Consider the following 17,816-nt stretch of genomic DNA (forward strand, 5'->3'; position numbering starts at 1 on the left):
TTCCTTCTGGCTCAATTCCCCAACCTACTTGACACTGCAGCCACACAAATCTTACACCAGCACACTGCTGGGTTTGCTGCATCAACAAAGAGGCAAGGGCAACAAATGCTTAAGCTCAACTGCTGCCAATTGTTTTAAATCTTATCATCAGTTATTCAGCTTATTTTTAATGAAGAGAAACAGACTGTACACATCTGTGGGATCAGGATACTGAATGAGGGATGGATGTTTTACACTGTATAGCACGTCCCTGGGTAAGATCTCCAAGCTCTTTGTGAACAATGCAATTGCCTCAGATTTCATAGCAGTGTGGCAAAAACAGGCTAAAACTCAACACTTAACCCCTTTTTTTGAGGTTAAGGCATAACACAGAGCATTATTTTGCATCTATTGATACTAGAATCTGCAGGTTAATAATGTACTCAACCAGCCTAATTTGAACCAGATGAGACAGGGACACGCTACCTCCTTTCTGTTGTTTTTGGTAATTACAGAGTATGAAATGCTGTTATGCTGCTATAATGTTAGCCACAAAAAGGATAAATTATATCTGTTTTAAGACTTGTTAGGGATGCAATGAACTTGACAATCCCAAGTGTGGCAAAAAAGTTTGAATAGAGTCAATCTACTGAAAAAAATTTACATAGTCAAACTGCAGCAGAGAGAGATGGAATACATTTGGCATCATGTGGCTTGCTTATTGCAACCCATTGCTAGAAACGTTATTAACAGGTTTTCCATTGTCAAGTCAGGGAATAAGTCTGGAAGGGTAAATTGATGCAAGATTAAGACTTTTTTAAAAAACAATTTGATGCCAACACTATATAATTCTACAACACATGGGAAAAAAAAAAAAGCTTTTAAGAGAAAAAATTATTGAAAACAAGTTTCATGAGAAGACCTACAAAGTCCACGTAACATACAGATTTCTCTTTATAAATGTGTTTACACATATTCACTGTAATAGTTCCAAGTACATCACAATGGTTTGTGGATTTTAATCCTGAAAACAGCTTTCTGAATATTGGCTTTCATTTAATGATAGCAGAAACTAATGCAGAGGATAGATTAAGTGACTTCCCCAAATTAGACAAAACTAAGGATCTGATTTCATGTTTCCCTATGATCTCTTCCCATTTCTCATTAAAGAGAATCGTTGCTCAAGACTCTCCTTATTTGTGTGGGTTATCCAGCACACCACAATATCAGTTCTAAAAATGTTTGATTTCTTTTAACTGCAGGTGGAATAATACCACAGATCTTAAAAAAAACCCAACCAACCAAACAAAACACCACCCATAAAACACAGCATTTGGAAATAGAAGGAGCTAAATATAAAAGCTAACATAAGCTGAAACCTCACCTGCATATTGGGGAAGCGATTGTCTGAGCCATGGAATCCCCCTTTGCAGCTTTTAATCTCAAATGGTTTTCTATTAAAAAACACACAGTTTATATAACTCAAACTTTTCAAATCATATTGACATAAAGTACATTCCGTGACGATGTATTTACTTCTCTGTTTAAAGATACTGAGAAGATTGTCCATAGGGAATGAGAAGTTTTTAGTGCTCGGGAAGAAAATGCCTTTAAAATCAGAACGGTAATTTTCTCTGCAAATGTTATCCCTTTGGAATTTTCATGTGTCTATCTATCAGAGTCATTTAAAGTCAAAGCATATGCTATATGAAAAAAAATTCATTTCAGGATAACAGATTTTCCGTTCACAGTTACTTGGGTAACAGCTTTACAGTACCTTATGTAAGCATATTCTCACTATTTTTTAATAAAAACACTAATCTAATTTAGACCATCTAGACTGGAATCTTACAGTCTAATAAACATCCAACCTGTGCTAAGTCCATACACACTATGTAAACACACAGTTCTATTAACCCAAACCTGATTTGCACAACTTGCAATTGTCTACAGTGTTACACAAAAGGACTTACTGAAGAGGTGCACTGAAAAACTCTTCCATGATAAAAGCCCTGAAGTATCACAGAGGCGCTCAAAATTAATAGAATTACAACAGATACCACTGTTCTGGGACTTGTAAATTCTTTCATCAAAACACATAAGGTAATTAATTATCATGGACTCCATAAGTTCAATGGCTGACAAGACTGATTTAACTTAGAAATTATTTACATGCTCTCCTTTCATGGACTCACTTTGGAAATTCCTATAGCATGTCAAGACGTGCTCAAACATCTGAGAGTGACGACTTTAGTTTCTGACCTGCCACTACCTCCATACCCAGCTGGGAGAATATCAATAGCTGCCAGTTTAGAATTAAGCCTCCCCAGGCCAGCAAAACCTGTAGAAAAAAGCATGCATTGCTCCTTTGGAATGTCCCTCTGCTATGACAAACGAGAATATTGCACTCGAACAGTTATCACTGAACTCTGAGCACTTGGAAGAGAAAACAAGAAATCATTTGTTGTACAGTCAGGTACTGAGAACTTTAACTTACCGAGCAAGCTGCCATTGGGAGTCTAAATAAAAGTGCAGCGGTTCAATCCGGTCATTATAGGAATAATGGAAACGCTTGGGCAGCAGCTGTTTCATATAAGCTTTGAAAGGCTGGTTTTGTTTTCTGCACTGAAATGTTTAAATTAACACATGAGGAACTTTTGGTGAAATGTGTATTTTGTGTCATGCACAGTTCTAACACAGCACATCAATTGCAAATGGTTTGCAATAACATCTACAAAGAACAATGTAACTCCACCAGGTTTGGATTCATAAGATCTGAGACATATGAAAGAATACTTAAATCACAAATATGGACTGGTTTTGGATTCAATAGTTATTAAAAGACATTTAATATTGCATTATGGACAAAAGTTGCTTTTTTTTTTCTTTCAGCCTACAATTGTACAGAACCAAATGATACCGCATCGATTTAATAAAGAATTACACTAAGACATGAACATCATGATCCTTTCACAAGTGATAAGAGACTGCCCAGTGCAAAAAGTCTACAGCTCTGTAATAAAGGAGGTAACAGGCATTTAGGGTTTTTAGGCTGATCACTCAGGGACAAATAAACTTTTTTACGAACCAAGATACACTAATGATTTTACAAAGGAAAAAGAATACCCACAAAACAAAATCTCATCTGTAATATCGGAATTTTTGAATACTGAAGTAATCTATACAAACAGCATTGTTCTCACCAACGGCAGTGTCTGCACAAATGAGAGGCAAACAGATTACAGTGCAGAGATGAGAACAGGGACAGAGCAAAAAAGCAAATTCATTAAACTGCAACTGAAAACCCACCCCCCCAAAAAAAAAAAAAATATAATCAATATCATCTCTCAAAGCTGTTTATCAAAAAGGTGTGAGCAAGAAAATCCTCTATGTGTCCTGGAAATAGAGCTGAGCTTTACACTGATATGGCCCTCAGCTAGTATGGTCCAGATACACAAGTTCTCCAGTTGGAAGAGCAACACAGTGAAATACAGTGAAATGAAAGCAGAGCCTTAGTTAATGCACAACCTGATAGCCACATGTCACCTTACTCAATTTTCACATTCCCCTGTGTGGGACTACTTTTGTTGTTAACAGAAGGTCACATACAGAATCAATTAGGTTGGAAAAGACCTCTGAGATCACCAATTACAACTAAGATTGAATATCACCTTAACAACTGGAAAAAAATTCTTCCAGATGTCCAACCTAAACGTCCCCTTGTGCAGTACAAGATTATGTCCCCTCGTCATTGATCCAAAGTACAGAGAGGAAGTGCCCAGAAAACAGCTATAAAATACCTGCAAATGTCAGCAGAAATTAAGATAGAGCAACAGATAAGACAACACTTACTGTGAGGTTTCTGACAATGCCTTCATAATTAACTGGAAGAATCATATGTAAGTATTAGTCACCTAAGTTAAAAAAGATCAGATGTAAAATGAAAGCATTCCCATCACGTAACACAAATGGTAAAGTTCAATAAATTTCTGGGCATAAGAAATTATTTTTCCAGATCTAAAACTATACAGAGCAAGAAAATCCCCAAACTGTCAAGCTATTGCTCTTATAAAATTTTAGTTCAGCCTCTCTTCCCCTTGATTATTTATTTACAGCTTTAAATTTAAATTATATTAGTTAAACTTTAGTTCATTTTATTAGTTAAAAGTCAACTATACTTACATGTTAAAGTATATTAGCCACAGTTAGAAAAATAATCCAAGAGGTTTTCATAAAAGAAGCAACTAAATGCTGTGTTAATCAAGATGAATTATTCTTTGCTAATAAGCTTATAAAGAAAAATACATAAATGCAACTACCAGGACAGCAGTTTTGTCTACCAAATATCCTTAGGAAAAAAGCCAAGCACCAGCTGGCTAAGTTTCAGATGCTTAGGGTCAAGGCAAAAGGGACCATTATGTCATGAGTTTGACATTTTGTGTAACATGGGCCCACTACATTTCACAGATCCGCTGTCCTGACTCTGATATCCAATACTTGACTCAAGTACCTAAAGGATTACCCTGGGAGGAGAACCATTCATAATTCCTGCTCAGATACATGCAGTGCTACAAAGACAGCTACGCTACTTCATTATAACAGTGCACATGTCCAAAGGAGGAGCTGTGCTCCTTCCCTTCTTCCTGAACTTCTCTAGGGAGAACCTGAAACTGCATTTGACTCCCATGTTCTCCAAGTAAACATTTGAAACAGTTTAGAATAGCATCAAGCAGTGAAGTAAACAGGACTTAAAGTCACCGGGGTTGAGGTCTACAAGTTTTAAAGTGCACAGAGAACAATAATCTCAAAAGGAAAAAACCTAACCCACTCCAAAATACTAGGAAACATGAAGAAAGCTCCTGCATTCAACATTAAAAAGTATGAAAAATCGCAGGGATTAAATGTTCACCTAAAATAAGACTGAATAACATGTTAGAGTTTAAAATTTTTAAGTATTCATTGATTTTTACCCAGTTTTATTATTTATGTTTACTTGCAGTTTACTCAATTACTGTCAGGCCATTAGGCCAATTTTTTATAACTCGTTAACATAATATACAAAATAATATATATATTATAGTAACAATTTAACAATTCTCTAAGACAGAAATATTGCAAATTTATGCAAAACTTAATAAATTAGGAAATGAGATGAGACATGAAGGAAGGATTTTTGGGCTGTCTCGCGCATGTATGATCTTATTCAAAGGAATGCCATTCACAAGACAGGAGGCATTTGCAATTGGTAAATCGGAGGCAGCCCATAAAATGTTTTCGTGTATTGAATGTGGGATTCAAATATACTTTCAGACTCAAAAAGTCAAATGGTCTTTAAAATCACAAGTGCAAACACTACTCTGTATTTCCTCTTCATCATTGCCCAGGTTGTGCCAAGTTGTCATTCACTCAAGTTTACTAATGGAATACGTGGATTCTAAGTTTGTATTTGTAAAGTACAAAAACATATAACCAAATAACAAAAGTTAGTTTAGCAACTACATACAAGAGAAATACTCATCTGGAACATTATTAGGTCTTAGGCGAGCTGCAGGACCGGGTACAACTATGAAATCTTGAACATTGTCCAGATAGCTGTTCAGATATGCTGTTTTTCTGCAGCTCCCTACCTCCATTCCTGTAAAAGGAAATACAGTTTCTTTTAAAATGGGAATATCAGTGTAGAGTCACCTTGCTACAGAGACTTGTAACCTTAGTTGTACAAGTCAGAAATGTATTTTTTCTGGTCTTTTTATCAGCAATCCCAAGGCATCTGACCCAAGAAGTGTAGGAGGTAAAAAACCAAGCACAAACACTATCAGCCATTTCCTCAGCTGAGAAAGACTCTCAAATTTAATAAATAGACAAACTTTCTTCTCTGAAGGGAAAAGAGCTCTTATGAACCTAAGAACAGTAGTAGCAGCAGACCAAATACTGATTTAGCCCAGTATCCCGCTTAATCATGTTCAGTACATACCTAATGAAATACCCGATAAGCACAGAATTATTGACTGATCTTTCTCCCAGTGCTCTTTATCAGTTTTCAGAGGCCAAAGGGCTTATCACTCATAATTTGCTTATTGCATTTGAACTCTTACTTTAAATAATTCCTGGCAGGTTTACCCTCCATTAATGCCGTAACTTTTTTAAGCCTGTACAGATACTTGGCTTGCATCATTCCCTGTGGCAATGAGTTTTTCAAGTCAGTTTTGTGCTGCATGAAAGTGTGCTTATTTGTTAAGAAGTAGAAAAAAATAGCTAAATACATAATTTACAGAAATAATTCCAGATATACAGAATGCTAGAAAAATAAATCAAAATTTCATATTCACTGCCTTCAAATAACATATGAGGGAACTGATAACGGAAAGGAAGGTGTGACTTGTATTTTCAGTTCCTCAGCAGTTTGTAATCTGTTGCTGTGCAGTGTAGTTAACAAGACAGAAGAAAATGAAATCTATTTTTTCACTGTTCACATTTTTTATTCTATTTCTTTTATCATCTGGTAATCGTCACAAAAGGAACTAGAAATAAAATATGAAAATTACTTAATTCCTCCCTGTGTTCTCCACTTCTTTACCCCCTCATAAAATAATCTCTCACACTGATTATCTTTAATGTCATCTTAAAAATATAAAACATATTTTATAGGTTTATTTGCTTCATTAACCTTGCCAGAAACATACAAGTATAAGTTCAGAATATTATTTTATGGAGACAGTTCTTCAAAGTTCTGATATATGTTATAAAATCAAATTTACCATGATCTGATACAAAAATAATGTTCAAGCACTTATGCAAGTTCATTTGCTTTAGACCATCCATCAGCATCCCTACTATTTTGTCCACTCTCTGTAATGCCATAATGACCTGCAGGACAAAAATAGGAAGGTGAAGTAAGTGTTAAAAGTACTGTTAAATATGTCTAAATAAAAATGAGAGTCTGCAGACTGCATATCACCTGCACTGTTCAGCTACCTCCACCTACAGAAGACTGGCTATATCTACACTACACAGCCCTTAGCCCGATTTTTTTTCTGTCCCATACTGCACCATGACACAGTTTTATGTGTTATTTCAGTTGCAGATGCTTTAAAGAGGAGAAAAAAGCCCCAAAACAAAAGCATCAACCAAAAAAAACCCTCACAGATTATAACCAGGGAGGGTGGTTTTAGAGTATGAAATTGAGGATGCTTGTTGCACTGTGCTTGGGCACAACCAAGAGCAGCAGGGAACGACAAAGGATGCAGATACTGATGTGTTGGATAAACAGAGGAAGCCAAGCCTGCAATACACTTCCTCAAAATGCCTGTTAGGAATTGGAGCAAACTGTCCTTGAAATTGTGCTCGGAGACTAACGTCCAGTCAAACTACTTTAAAGAAACTGAAAAAGCTAAACAATGAACTACCTGTGCTGCTTGTTGATCAGGGGTTTGGTGCCCAAGTTCATTTGCAGAGGTACAGCACTGGAGCTACTTTTGAATACTTGCTAGGTTAAAAAAAAAAAAAAAAAAAAAAAAAAAAAAAAAAAAAAAAAAAAAAAAGTATTTTCCAATGACAGAGTTCTGTCACCTCACTGAACTGCTAGTGCGAGCTGTCTTGCTTTGTATCAACAATGAAAAGATGCTCCTGCAGAGACTATATACAAATCCTCAGGGTCTTTCTCTCCAGGGCATTCCTGACATGCAGAACTTTAGGTCCACTTATTAAGCAAAGAGAAAGATAGCCAATTTAATCATGATCCCTATATTGCAGTTCCAATTATGCCTGCTACTTCCTTACATGAATAGCAACTACTCACAAGTTAAGAGGAATTGGCAAGAGCTTTTTTACTCTTGTCACCACTGTAGCTGAATTCCTACTTATGATGCCTAAATTCCCTGACTGTTCAAGGTGGGAGAATTTTACAAAGGTCCTGAATTTCCAAGAACTTTTTCCTTTGTATTTTTCACTTTGTTTTTTTTAAAATGTAAAGCTATTCAGTACTTTTTAAGACAGTAGGAGTCCCAGGAACTTCTTACTAAAGTAAGAAACCAAAGACTGACATAATAAATCACAGATTGTGATGGGGCCAATGTTCCTTTTATCTGTCTCTTTCTGAGAAGGCATAAATAATAACTGCAGGGAGATAAAGCCAAAATCCATCTAATCTTAGCACAGAGACTGAGGGAAAACAAATGACAGTTGTAACATGAATACTTAACCACCACAACTCGGACACTGTTACGCAAAACCCTGTTCTTGCTAAACTGAAATTATAAAAGTTTTCTGTCTCCATTCCCCTCCCCTGCCAAAAATCAACATGAACCATTAGTAGAAGCAGATAAAAGAACATACAAGACATACCCAAATATGCAGTGGTAATTTAAAAGTTATTGAAATAAAGAAAATAATAATTAGTCTTACTAAATAGGCCATTTTATGCTTTATATCAATGTTAATCATGCACAGACTGTCTATTCACAAATTTTTTACTAAAAAGCACACTTCACACAATCTTAGTTACCGAACATGAATTATGAAAGTCATAGAGTCAGAGCAAAGCTTCAAATTATATATATATATATATATATATATATATATATATATATATGTATGTATTAAGAAACTATGAAACTACTTACTCCACTGCTTACTGGTCCAAACTTATGGCCCGAGGAATCTGGTTCTTCTAAATACAGAGTGTAAAAGTGTGGTCTATATCAAACAGTACCAAAAATGTAATATTTTACATACATGTTGAGACAGTTGGAAGAGATTATATTTCAACAATGGAGATCAAATATTGGAAACAATGCTGTCATTCAGAGGAAAAATATATTAAACACAGAGATGCAACTTAATTTAGAAAGTTTTCAGTCATAGAAACAGGTTTGCACGACATAATACTTTAACATTGTTAGAATAAAGCTTAAGATACTGTTTAGAACAGAAATTGTGTTTACAAAGTAATTCATAGCAATACCACTCAAACAGGAACTCACTCGCAAATGTGTACCTACCTTTCATCTTCAGGTAGCTGCAGCCAGCGAAGGACAGTCACCACTCTTTCCTCAAAGGGAATCGAGCTGCATCAAAATAATACAATATCTATTGACCAGCCATGTATTTCCAAGAGCTAAATCTTTTAGCTATATATTGCCAAAAAATCACTGTAGTTTAGCAGAAAAAAAAAGAAAAAAAGCATTACAGGCTTTTTAGCAGGATACAAATTTGTCTGTGCTAATTGCCTGTGACTCTACAGGAGTTTATGGCCTGATCTAAATCTCACTTGAATGCTGTTCCTGATATGATTAGAGTAATGCTCTCAGTAGTGCTTATGCTTATTATACAATGGAAATAATTGGCCTCAAGGTGCAAAGTCACATGCAGGCTTTTATTTCTGTATTATGTTTTGAAAAATCATGGTTTAGGAGTGGGGTTGGGTATTTTAAATTTAAATAGGTTGAATAAAAGTTTCTCATACTATGTTACAAAGTAGATCTCTGCATCAATTACTGAAGTAGACCAACAATAAGCACATTGACCTTTAACAACATGAGGCACCCACAAAGTATTCAGTGTTTAACAAGTTCCAGTAACAGTGCATCATCAGCTCCTAGGGAAGAAAATACAGGTAGCAAATCAAGAACCAAAAATTCCATCCTGTATGTAGGGTGGAAGAGAAAATGATCCTAAGGTAGAAAAGAGAAACCTGATTTCTTGAGCAAGATTTGAGATTATTAAATAAAAGGTGATAAACATTTTCATTAAGCAGAAAATGTTTCATTGGAGTGAAGAGCAATCCCTGACTAAAATATGAGTGCCTTAATATTTTCAAAATCTGTGATGAAAATAATATTAAATTAGAACAGCTTACCACAGTCAACAGTAAAACTTTAGTTTTCATGGACAATATCACATCAAAGCTTGATCCATTCATGACTGAAATATTCTATACCAGCCACAAAATGTTTTTATTAATAGAAAGAGTAAAGCATTAGAGTTTCAAAGCTGGTTATGCTTAAAGCTGATTTTTACATGTCTTACCATTAAAACATTTCTTGAGTAATGAAAATATAATTAAACAAAGGTTCTACATTATACTGAAACAAAGTTAATTGCATCTTAGCCTTCTTCCCCCATTGTATAAAATTATTTAGAAAAGTAGGGAAAAAATTACACTTTCTCTGGCATCTGTCCCACTGCAATTGTTAAAGTCAAATACTCCTCTGACACAGGCATTTACATACCCATTGTATATTTCATACAGGTTTGGAAAGGTTCCGTTCACTGCCACATCAGACCCAGGCCAGAAGAACGTCCCTGCTTTCAGCCCTTGGTACATGGCTGTGAGCCAAATCTGCCAGAGAACATTCGCCATGGTTAGTGCCCGTTACCAAATCAGCTGAAACTGCCAGGTCCATGACCACCCTCACCAACCCTGCATCCTTCAGCAAGACCAGAAAGTAACAGTTTCATGGAGCACTCCAGTCAATCTTGCCTGTCATCGCTATCTGCAGCCCAGATACATCTTGTAGGCTGATTCCTTGTGGCAAACCCTCCCACCCCTGCTGCTGCAATGCCACGGAGAGCTGGGACAGAGGTAGGAACCATTAGTAGAATGCAATGGTATAACCATGGCTGAACACCAGGAAGGGGAAATATCTCAAAAACAGTGACACAAGAAGGGGTGGGAATATTCCAAGGTCCAATGTTCCATACAGTCCTGACATATGGAAACAGCATTTGGTCAGTTCTTTTGATTTTACTGCTGCTCTCATGGTTTACAGATTTATGCCTTCTGTATGTTTCCTGCCTAACTCATATATCACTCTGTTCTCAGCGGCCTGCAAGTTCTACACCTGTGTGTTCTTTCCTCAAGGAAAAACACAAACAAATCCCCAGTCTTCCCCACGTACTAAACAGTTACATCTGGTCCCTTGCTACTCTTCAGGCTAGTGCTTACTCAGGCTTTTCCATCCCACTTCATTTCCATGGCAATCTCATCAGTTTTGCCATATGCGCGTGACTGAGCTGAGGCAATCTCTTTTAAAACCACATCTTTAGACTTACAAGTACTTTGAGCAGAGCATAAACCTTCATTAGTGCTTCTTATTACTCAAGCTTACCGGTCTGTTGATTTCCTCTCAGAAGTTAACTGCAAGCCCATTCATGTTAAAAACAGACCAAAATCTGGTAGCTATATTAGACATTTTAAGCCAGCACTCTCCGTAGGGAACATTCCGTTTAGGTTCAACAAAACCTGTTACATTTTGTTTCATTTGTTATTTTGCGGCAGGGCAGTTCCTAGGGGCGCTGAGTAACACTTCTTGGCTGACTTAGAATTACCCTCTGTCCTCTTGGGACACCGCTATGCATCCAAGTGGTATTAAGTAACATAACAGGGTGATGTACATTCTCAGAAGAGTATTAATACTTACAGGCTGGCCTTGGTACCACTGCGGATTAAACTTCTCCTCACTTTTAAGGGTGAAGGATGCATTTCTTTTGGGGTCATACATCTTGTTATCAATTATACCATGAGATTCAGGATACAGCCCCTGTAATTGAGAGTATGCCTTTGTTGCAATGCTCTAAAGAAAAAGAACCTTCCAGCTACTCAAATGAATCCTTTAGACAAATATGTCCATTGAATAGTCACTCTACTGGTGGCTTCTACTCCAATAGCTCAGCACCCAAATTCATCAGCATAATCTCTCATTGTTTCCAAGCCCTACCTTTCTACCCTTATTTGCTTCTCAGTGAGATTTTAAAAAAAATCAGACACTGTCCTTTGGGATCAAACTAAAAGACATGGTTTGAGGTCACACATTTGTTGTATCTTTAGTACCAAATATAAATCAATTACCTGTGCTAGACCTCCATCACATGGGCAAAAGCTCTAGCTCTAGAAAACCATTACATGAGCAGTCAAAGAAATGCAAGTACCAGGTCTTGGGCAGTTTTAGTAGACTTTGTGCTCTGTCTTTAAACAGACTAGCTCCTCTTTACATTTATAGGGACCATCATTAGGACCTTGCAATTTTTTTTCACATGAATGAGGAGCTGAGATAAAGCTCTGTACTGTACACCTCATACGGCTGCTGGGCATGATTAATGACTCTTAGTTTCATATTCAGTCATGGAGATTTGTGAGGATTACACAATTAAGCAATTCATTCCTGAACTTGTGCTCCCACCAAAGGTCTTGGCAAACTGGGAAGGTAAGAAAGTGCAGATCCTAGTATTTGATTGAATTTTAGTTGTGGCATGATGAAATTTAAATTCCTGGATTCCAGCCCTGGATTTGTGTTGGAAAACGTTAATTTTTCTTTTTCTCCCTATATGCAAGTGGTGGCAAATTTACAAGAACAGCTTTGTGACATTTCTATGCAGGCTTGGGTACAGTCCATCACACAGAGCCAATATCAGCATAATGCTCAAATCTTTCCTCTCGTTTCACACCCTTCTTTTCATCATGCCAAGCTACCTTAATGACCCGGAATAAGGTTGGCAACTTAAAGCAGTCAGACTGCTCCCACTCCAAGAGAGGAAACTGCAATTTAGTGGAAATATTGACACAAATGAAGAGTTGTAAAGTGATGTGAACTTCTGGCTACACGGGATTTTTCACAGCTACCCTTGCAAGAACTGGATTTAGTTACGTTAGATCTGGCCACTTATCTGTAGTGTTATATAATATCTGTTAACCTAAATTACATAAATAGAATACATAATTTTTCCTATTCTGAAGGGAAATCAAATTATTTTAATAATGCATCAACATATACTATTTCCTTGGAAAAAGTTTGATAATGAACAGTAGTACAAAACATATCATATACAAGAATTCTTACTGTGACAAGGGAGTAATGGTTGGGAAAGGTTTTTGAAGGATACACTGGTCTCATACTGGAAGTGTATGTTCCACATCTCTCTAGAGGAAGTAACAAAGAAAGTCAGCAAAATTACTGAAATAAAAATTTTGCAAATTTCTCTCATGAAGACGTATACCTATTAAAAATAAATAAATAAATAAATAAAAAGCCAGAATATATTTCCAAAAAGTTTTCCCTCTTCAAAATTGTGGACTTAATACTTAAGTTTTCTTCCTATATTCATTTAAAAACTGACTAAATGCCTATTAAAACAGATTTTATTTATGACTAATGGCTGACTGCAATGGTCACATGAGCAAAACCTACAGCCTTTGTGAAAAGCACGTACAGATAAGACAGGAAAATGAAAGAAATCACACCCTCCAAAGTTGCCGTGGTATGCAGTAAGTGCAGTCTGCAGCTTGAGACCAACCACACATTTAACCCTGGTACCCACAGAGGTGAAGTGGCCACTGACACAGTGGTTCCTGGCTCTCTAAGTCATCTGTCAAATCACTGATTATTTTGCAGTCTTCCTTTCCTGTTTGTGGGGCTTTTAAAATATAAGTTCTTATTCAAGGATGAATGTCAAAGTTTTATCTCAATATACAAATCATATGGCTTTAGGGAGATTAGTGTACAGTATTTGCTAGTATGAAGAGGCATTAGCAAGGCCAAAACTACTGAGCAAACTTTATTTAAGGGGTCTAAATTTCCACCAGCAAATGTGTGGGCCCCGATTTTCATTTAAAAAAAAAAAAAAAAAAAAAAAGGAAGCCCTCATGACAACTTAAAAAAATACCGAAACTGCTTTCAACAGATGCTAAAGAACCAAAACAAATCACCCGACAGGAAGAACATCACTGGGTCATCTTCACTATAACTCTGGGTAATTATATATAATATAAATACAATAGAAATTAAAGGCTTCATAGCACAGGAGGTGTTGCATCAAGGTAATCTGAACTCATTGGATTGGGGCTTCAACTAGATTTCAGTTGAAATAATCAATCTGAGCTAATCAAGATAAAAGAAGCCAGGCCAGAAAAATAAATCCTCTCAAGTCACCCAGGCATTGCCTCTCACACTTGTGTTCTGTAGTAACAAATAATCACTTGTTTTTATTATTATTATTATTATTACTGGAAAACACCTAGCGCATTTCAACTACTTCCAAATCTGTTGTTGAGACTATTTTCCAAAATCTTAGTTTTTCAATGTGGGTGGCTGGGGAGGTTGTTTTTGGTTTTTGTTTTGCTTTGCTTTTAAAGTAATAGAAAACCAAACTTTAAAAGTTTTGCCAAAAATCCTAGGGGCTTTTTGCTAGGACTTTTTGTAAGAGTTATCTTTATTCTTTTTTGGCTTATTGCCTTAGCTAAAGATCATTTAAGACAAAAGGATCATTTATCTAAAACTTAAAATATCACAGCATAACTGTAGATGAAAATGTCTTCTCTGAACACCACATGAGCACAGCAAGACTATGCCTGAGTTCACTTAGATCCCCCAGGTCCATGCTGAATTGTCCATCTTTCAAATAGCAGGGAGAGCAAATGTATAACAGGACATGGTAGAAGTGAAATTATGATAGTCTTACAGGCATCTACTCTGAGAGATTTCTCCAAGGAGACACAAGAATATCACTGTAAGCCTGGCTGAATTAACAGGACCAAATAATGGCAATATTTTATCTATCGGAATTTTGCACTCTTTGTCAAATGCTGTAAAGATGAAAATCCAGACATTTAGCATGATCCTAATTTAACACATAACCAGGCAGTCCAATAAGTCACTGACTTACTGACTTATGTGAGAGCTGTTCACTGTTTTGTAAATGCTGTCATTCTTAAACTGCCTGGTTTTGAAAATTTCGTAGTCCTATAAATGGACAGCTATGAACTCTGAAATTATTTAATACAAATTTTCAGCAAGAGTCAAGCAATTTATCCACTATTGTTACTTGTTTACAACAGAGGAAAAGATTTCATTACCCTTTTCTGAACAGTAAAATCCTGCAGGAGTACTTACTCACTCATATAGTTCACTTTTTACAATATGACTGCTTTCACCATTTTTGGACATATGGAATACAAAGCATATAGAGCCCTCAGAGACCACTGGGATATACACCTCAGTGACATCAATTTTCATTAATGAGAATATTTTTCTCCTACTAAGGAAAATTTACTTTATCTGAGCATTTCACCAGTCTTTTACTCTGAGGGAAAAAGGAAAAAACCTGAAGATCCTGTAGCACATTATATAGCAAAAGCTTTCTGGTATATTACCAAAAAATTATCCAGAGTTCTTTAGAAATGTAAACATAATGCAGAATTAATACTTGCCCCCAGACTGGGGCAAGTACTTTGTTGTATATAAAACGTGTATTATTAGGCATTCTGGTATTAGAATATTTTAAAAATCTAAATTTTGACCATCAAAAAATCTCACAGCTGTGGAGAAGTGAAATGACTTTGATGAAGATACAAAGATATTTGTATTTCTTAGTGGTCAGAATTTATCACGGGTTCAGTGTAAAGAGAAGTACCAGTTAATTATAGAAGTCAATGAGAGAAATCCCACTGTAGTCTATCCAGACCAAAGAATGAAGAAACTTTACATGTCTAAGTGGCTATCGTAGACTGGAAGCCCTACAGATGCTCTGTGACACTTCTGTCTTGTGTCTCAGGCAGAGTTAGAGTAATCTGTACTAGCCAGCCTGTGGCTTGTCTCTCTCACAGAGCTCTCCAGCTCCGTTCTCGCCCCGGCTGGCTCAAGAGACAAGCCGCAGTTAGAAGGAATTTCCTCAGGGTCCCAAAAGCCAGGAGGTGGCTGAGAACCTTGCCCTTAGCAGAGAGAGCGAGACCCCGTCGATGGCAAAGGAAGGAGGTCTGCACTTGATCGGGGGAGAAACCAGGGCTTTATTCAGTCTTTCTTCTGCCGTCCTGCCCCAGACCTAGCCTGGGTCACGAGCCCTGTTCCAATGCCCGAACCAAGAGGCCTGACCACATGTGGCTCTGGCTTATATCCAGGGAAGGAGCTCTGGGAGGTGACAAGCTAATACTCAATCTGGGATAAGGTGGGAGTGGAACGGGGCTGGATTACATTTCAGGAAGGGAACTGGCAACAATGTGGGAGATGGGCTGGTGGAATGGCAGGGACAAACTTCAGGATATTACATTTTCCAGGGGAACAGGGGAGTGCAGATCAAACCATTATAAAACCCAATGTAAAAATGAAATACAATATGAAACCAAGTAATATGCAGCAACACCAGCCTCACCTAGAAATCTCCTCCAGTTTAAATTTTTTGTAACTGCATCTAATGAAAACTTTGCAAATGTCTCATTTTATTCTAGCATGGAACAAAACTAAAAAGAACCCAAAACCTCAAATACATCTGTGAATTGCTGTCCTCTGGAACACTTCGAGTTGTAACAACCACTGGTTAAAAAAGCAAGTATTTTTACTGATTTATTTTTAGTCAAACTAAAACCAGGCACCCCAGGTAGTAATTTATGAATGTCAAGAAGATTGGCATATTTTTCAGACAAGAAATACCATCAGTTCTCTACAGACCACAGCCAAAACAGAAACAGGAAAAGTAACTAAAATTATTTAGACACTACCAAATCAAGTAAGACACTGAAAAAGTTGGGGAATATTTCTTCCGGAAATGTTTGTTAAATTAAGGTTTTCTTGGATTCATTACATTTCTACCAGCCCTTCTGTATCATCTCTTCTTAGTCTAGTCCTTCTCTGTCCTCTTTTTCCACATATAATCAAATGCTTTCTATCTTGTTTTCCATTTTCCAAAGCCATTCCACCTAAATATGAGATGCTATGCATTATACAGTAAAAAGGATCTACTTCTATTTTGAAGAAATAGAATAATGTCACAGCAAAAAAATCCACCTCCTAAATATAGCAGGGGCTATAACTTGTAAGATTTCACAGAAAATCAAAAGCTCCTTTTCGTCAAGCCCTCTCTTGCCCTTCCACTCTCCAACACCTCAAGTTTTTTGTGCATGGGTGTTCTTTACAGCAACAACTTCCATTTTCATGGCAGAAGAGTGAGGATTTTGAAGAGTGAGCAAAGCTGCATGGGTGGTTTTTTCAGGTAAGACATCATAATATTTCTTAGACAAAGAAACTACTCACGTAATTTGCTAATAACAGGTAGAAGTCCACCCCAAGTCTGCAAATATTCCGCTCTGAAGCCATCCAATGAAAACAGTAACACTGGAGACTTGGTAAATCTGAACAAACAGAAATTGAATGTTAAAAGACAGACTCTGAGAAACAGTTTCCTATCGCTAATTTCAAGAACGTTTCCCCCAGACAGTGGGAGTGTTCATCATGGCCAAGAAAGCCATAAGCCAGGCCAAGGAAATCCTCCTCAGCAGAAAGCTTTGCTGGCACAGTGGTGAGCAAACAAAGCAAACCTCTGCTTGAAGGCTGGTACAGCAATCCACGCCCAAAGAGGCTGAGGTTTGCAGCAGGGCATGCACAGAGAAGTCATCACAAGGCCTGATTTCAAGTACACCTATAAGATGAAGAACGGGCTAAGATGCTCAGATGATCCATCTTGTGGGTTTGGTACTCCTTATTTTGAAATCAGTCCCATTGAAGCAACACTCAGCCCCTCCAACCCCATTCTCCCCTCCCAAGCTAAGAGCACGGAAAGAAATAAGGCAATGCAAAGCCAAACTTTCCTTTATTCAATTTGTTCCTGAACAACCTGTAACCTCGATTAAAAAAAAAGAGATAGATAGATAGATAGATAGATAGATAGATAGATAGATGGACAGAGTGCACAGAAGCAAGTCTGATGTACAGGGTATGTTAAATCAGCAACTAAAACATATACTTTTCCTTTCATCTTACAAAGGTTATCCAACCAAAAAGAACTTGCTTACTCCTACCAAAGTGCTGCCAATCTCCAAACTCAAAAATGTGGCCCTGCAACTGGAAACACTG

General features: G+C 37.0%; 1 protein-coding gene across 2 annotated transcripts in view; it reads right to left on the bottom strand.

Moving 5' to 3' along the window:
* Window positions 1–17,816, bottom strand: part of LOC120751062 (ectonucleotide pyrophosphatase/phosphodiesterase family member 1) — a 54,040-nt gene that overhangs the window by 11,472 nt on the left and 24,752 nt on the right. For both annotated transcript variants that reach the window (XM_040060375.1, XM_040060374.1), the window contains 11 exons: window positions 16,998–17,095; window positions 12,816–12,895; window positions 11,400–11,519; window positions 10,209–10,318; window positions 8,979–9,044; window positions 8,601–8,673; window positions 6,738–6,846; window positions 5,483–5,614; window positions 3,832–3,863; window positions 2,477–2,604; window positions 1,364–1,433 (listed from right to left, as the gene is read on the bottom strand). In XM_040060375.1, coding sequence (XP_039916309.1) covers window positions 1,364–1,433; window positions 2,477–2,604; window positions 3,832–3,863; window positions 5,483–5,614; window positions 6,738–6,846; window positions 8,601–8,673; window positions 8,979–9,044; window positions 10,209–10,318; window positions 11,400–11,519; window positions 12,816–12,895; window positions 16,998–17,095 — 1,018 coding nt within the window. The remainder of the gene's footprint in view (window positions 1–1,363; window positions 1,434–2,476; window positions 2,605–3,831; window positions 3,864–5,482; window positions 5,615–6,737; window positions 6,847–8,600; window positions 8,674–8,978; window positions 9,045–10,208; window positions 10,319–11,399; window positions 11,520–12,815; window positions 12,896–16,997; window positions 17,096–17,816) is intronic.

Source organism: Hirundo rustica, chromosome 3, assembly GCF_015227805.2.
Source record: "Hirundo rustica isolate bHirRus1 chromosome 3, bHirRus1.pri.v3, whole genome shotgun sequence".
Taxonomy (NCBI): Eukaryota; Metazoa; Chordata; class Aves; order Passeriformes; family Hirundinidae; genus Hirundo; species Hirundo rustica.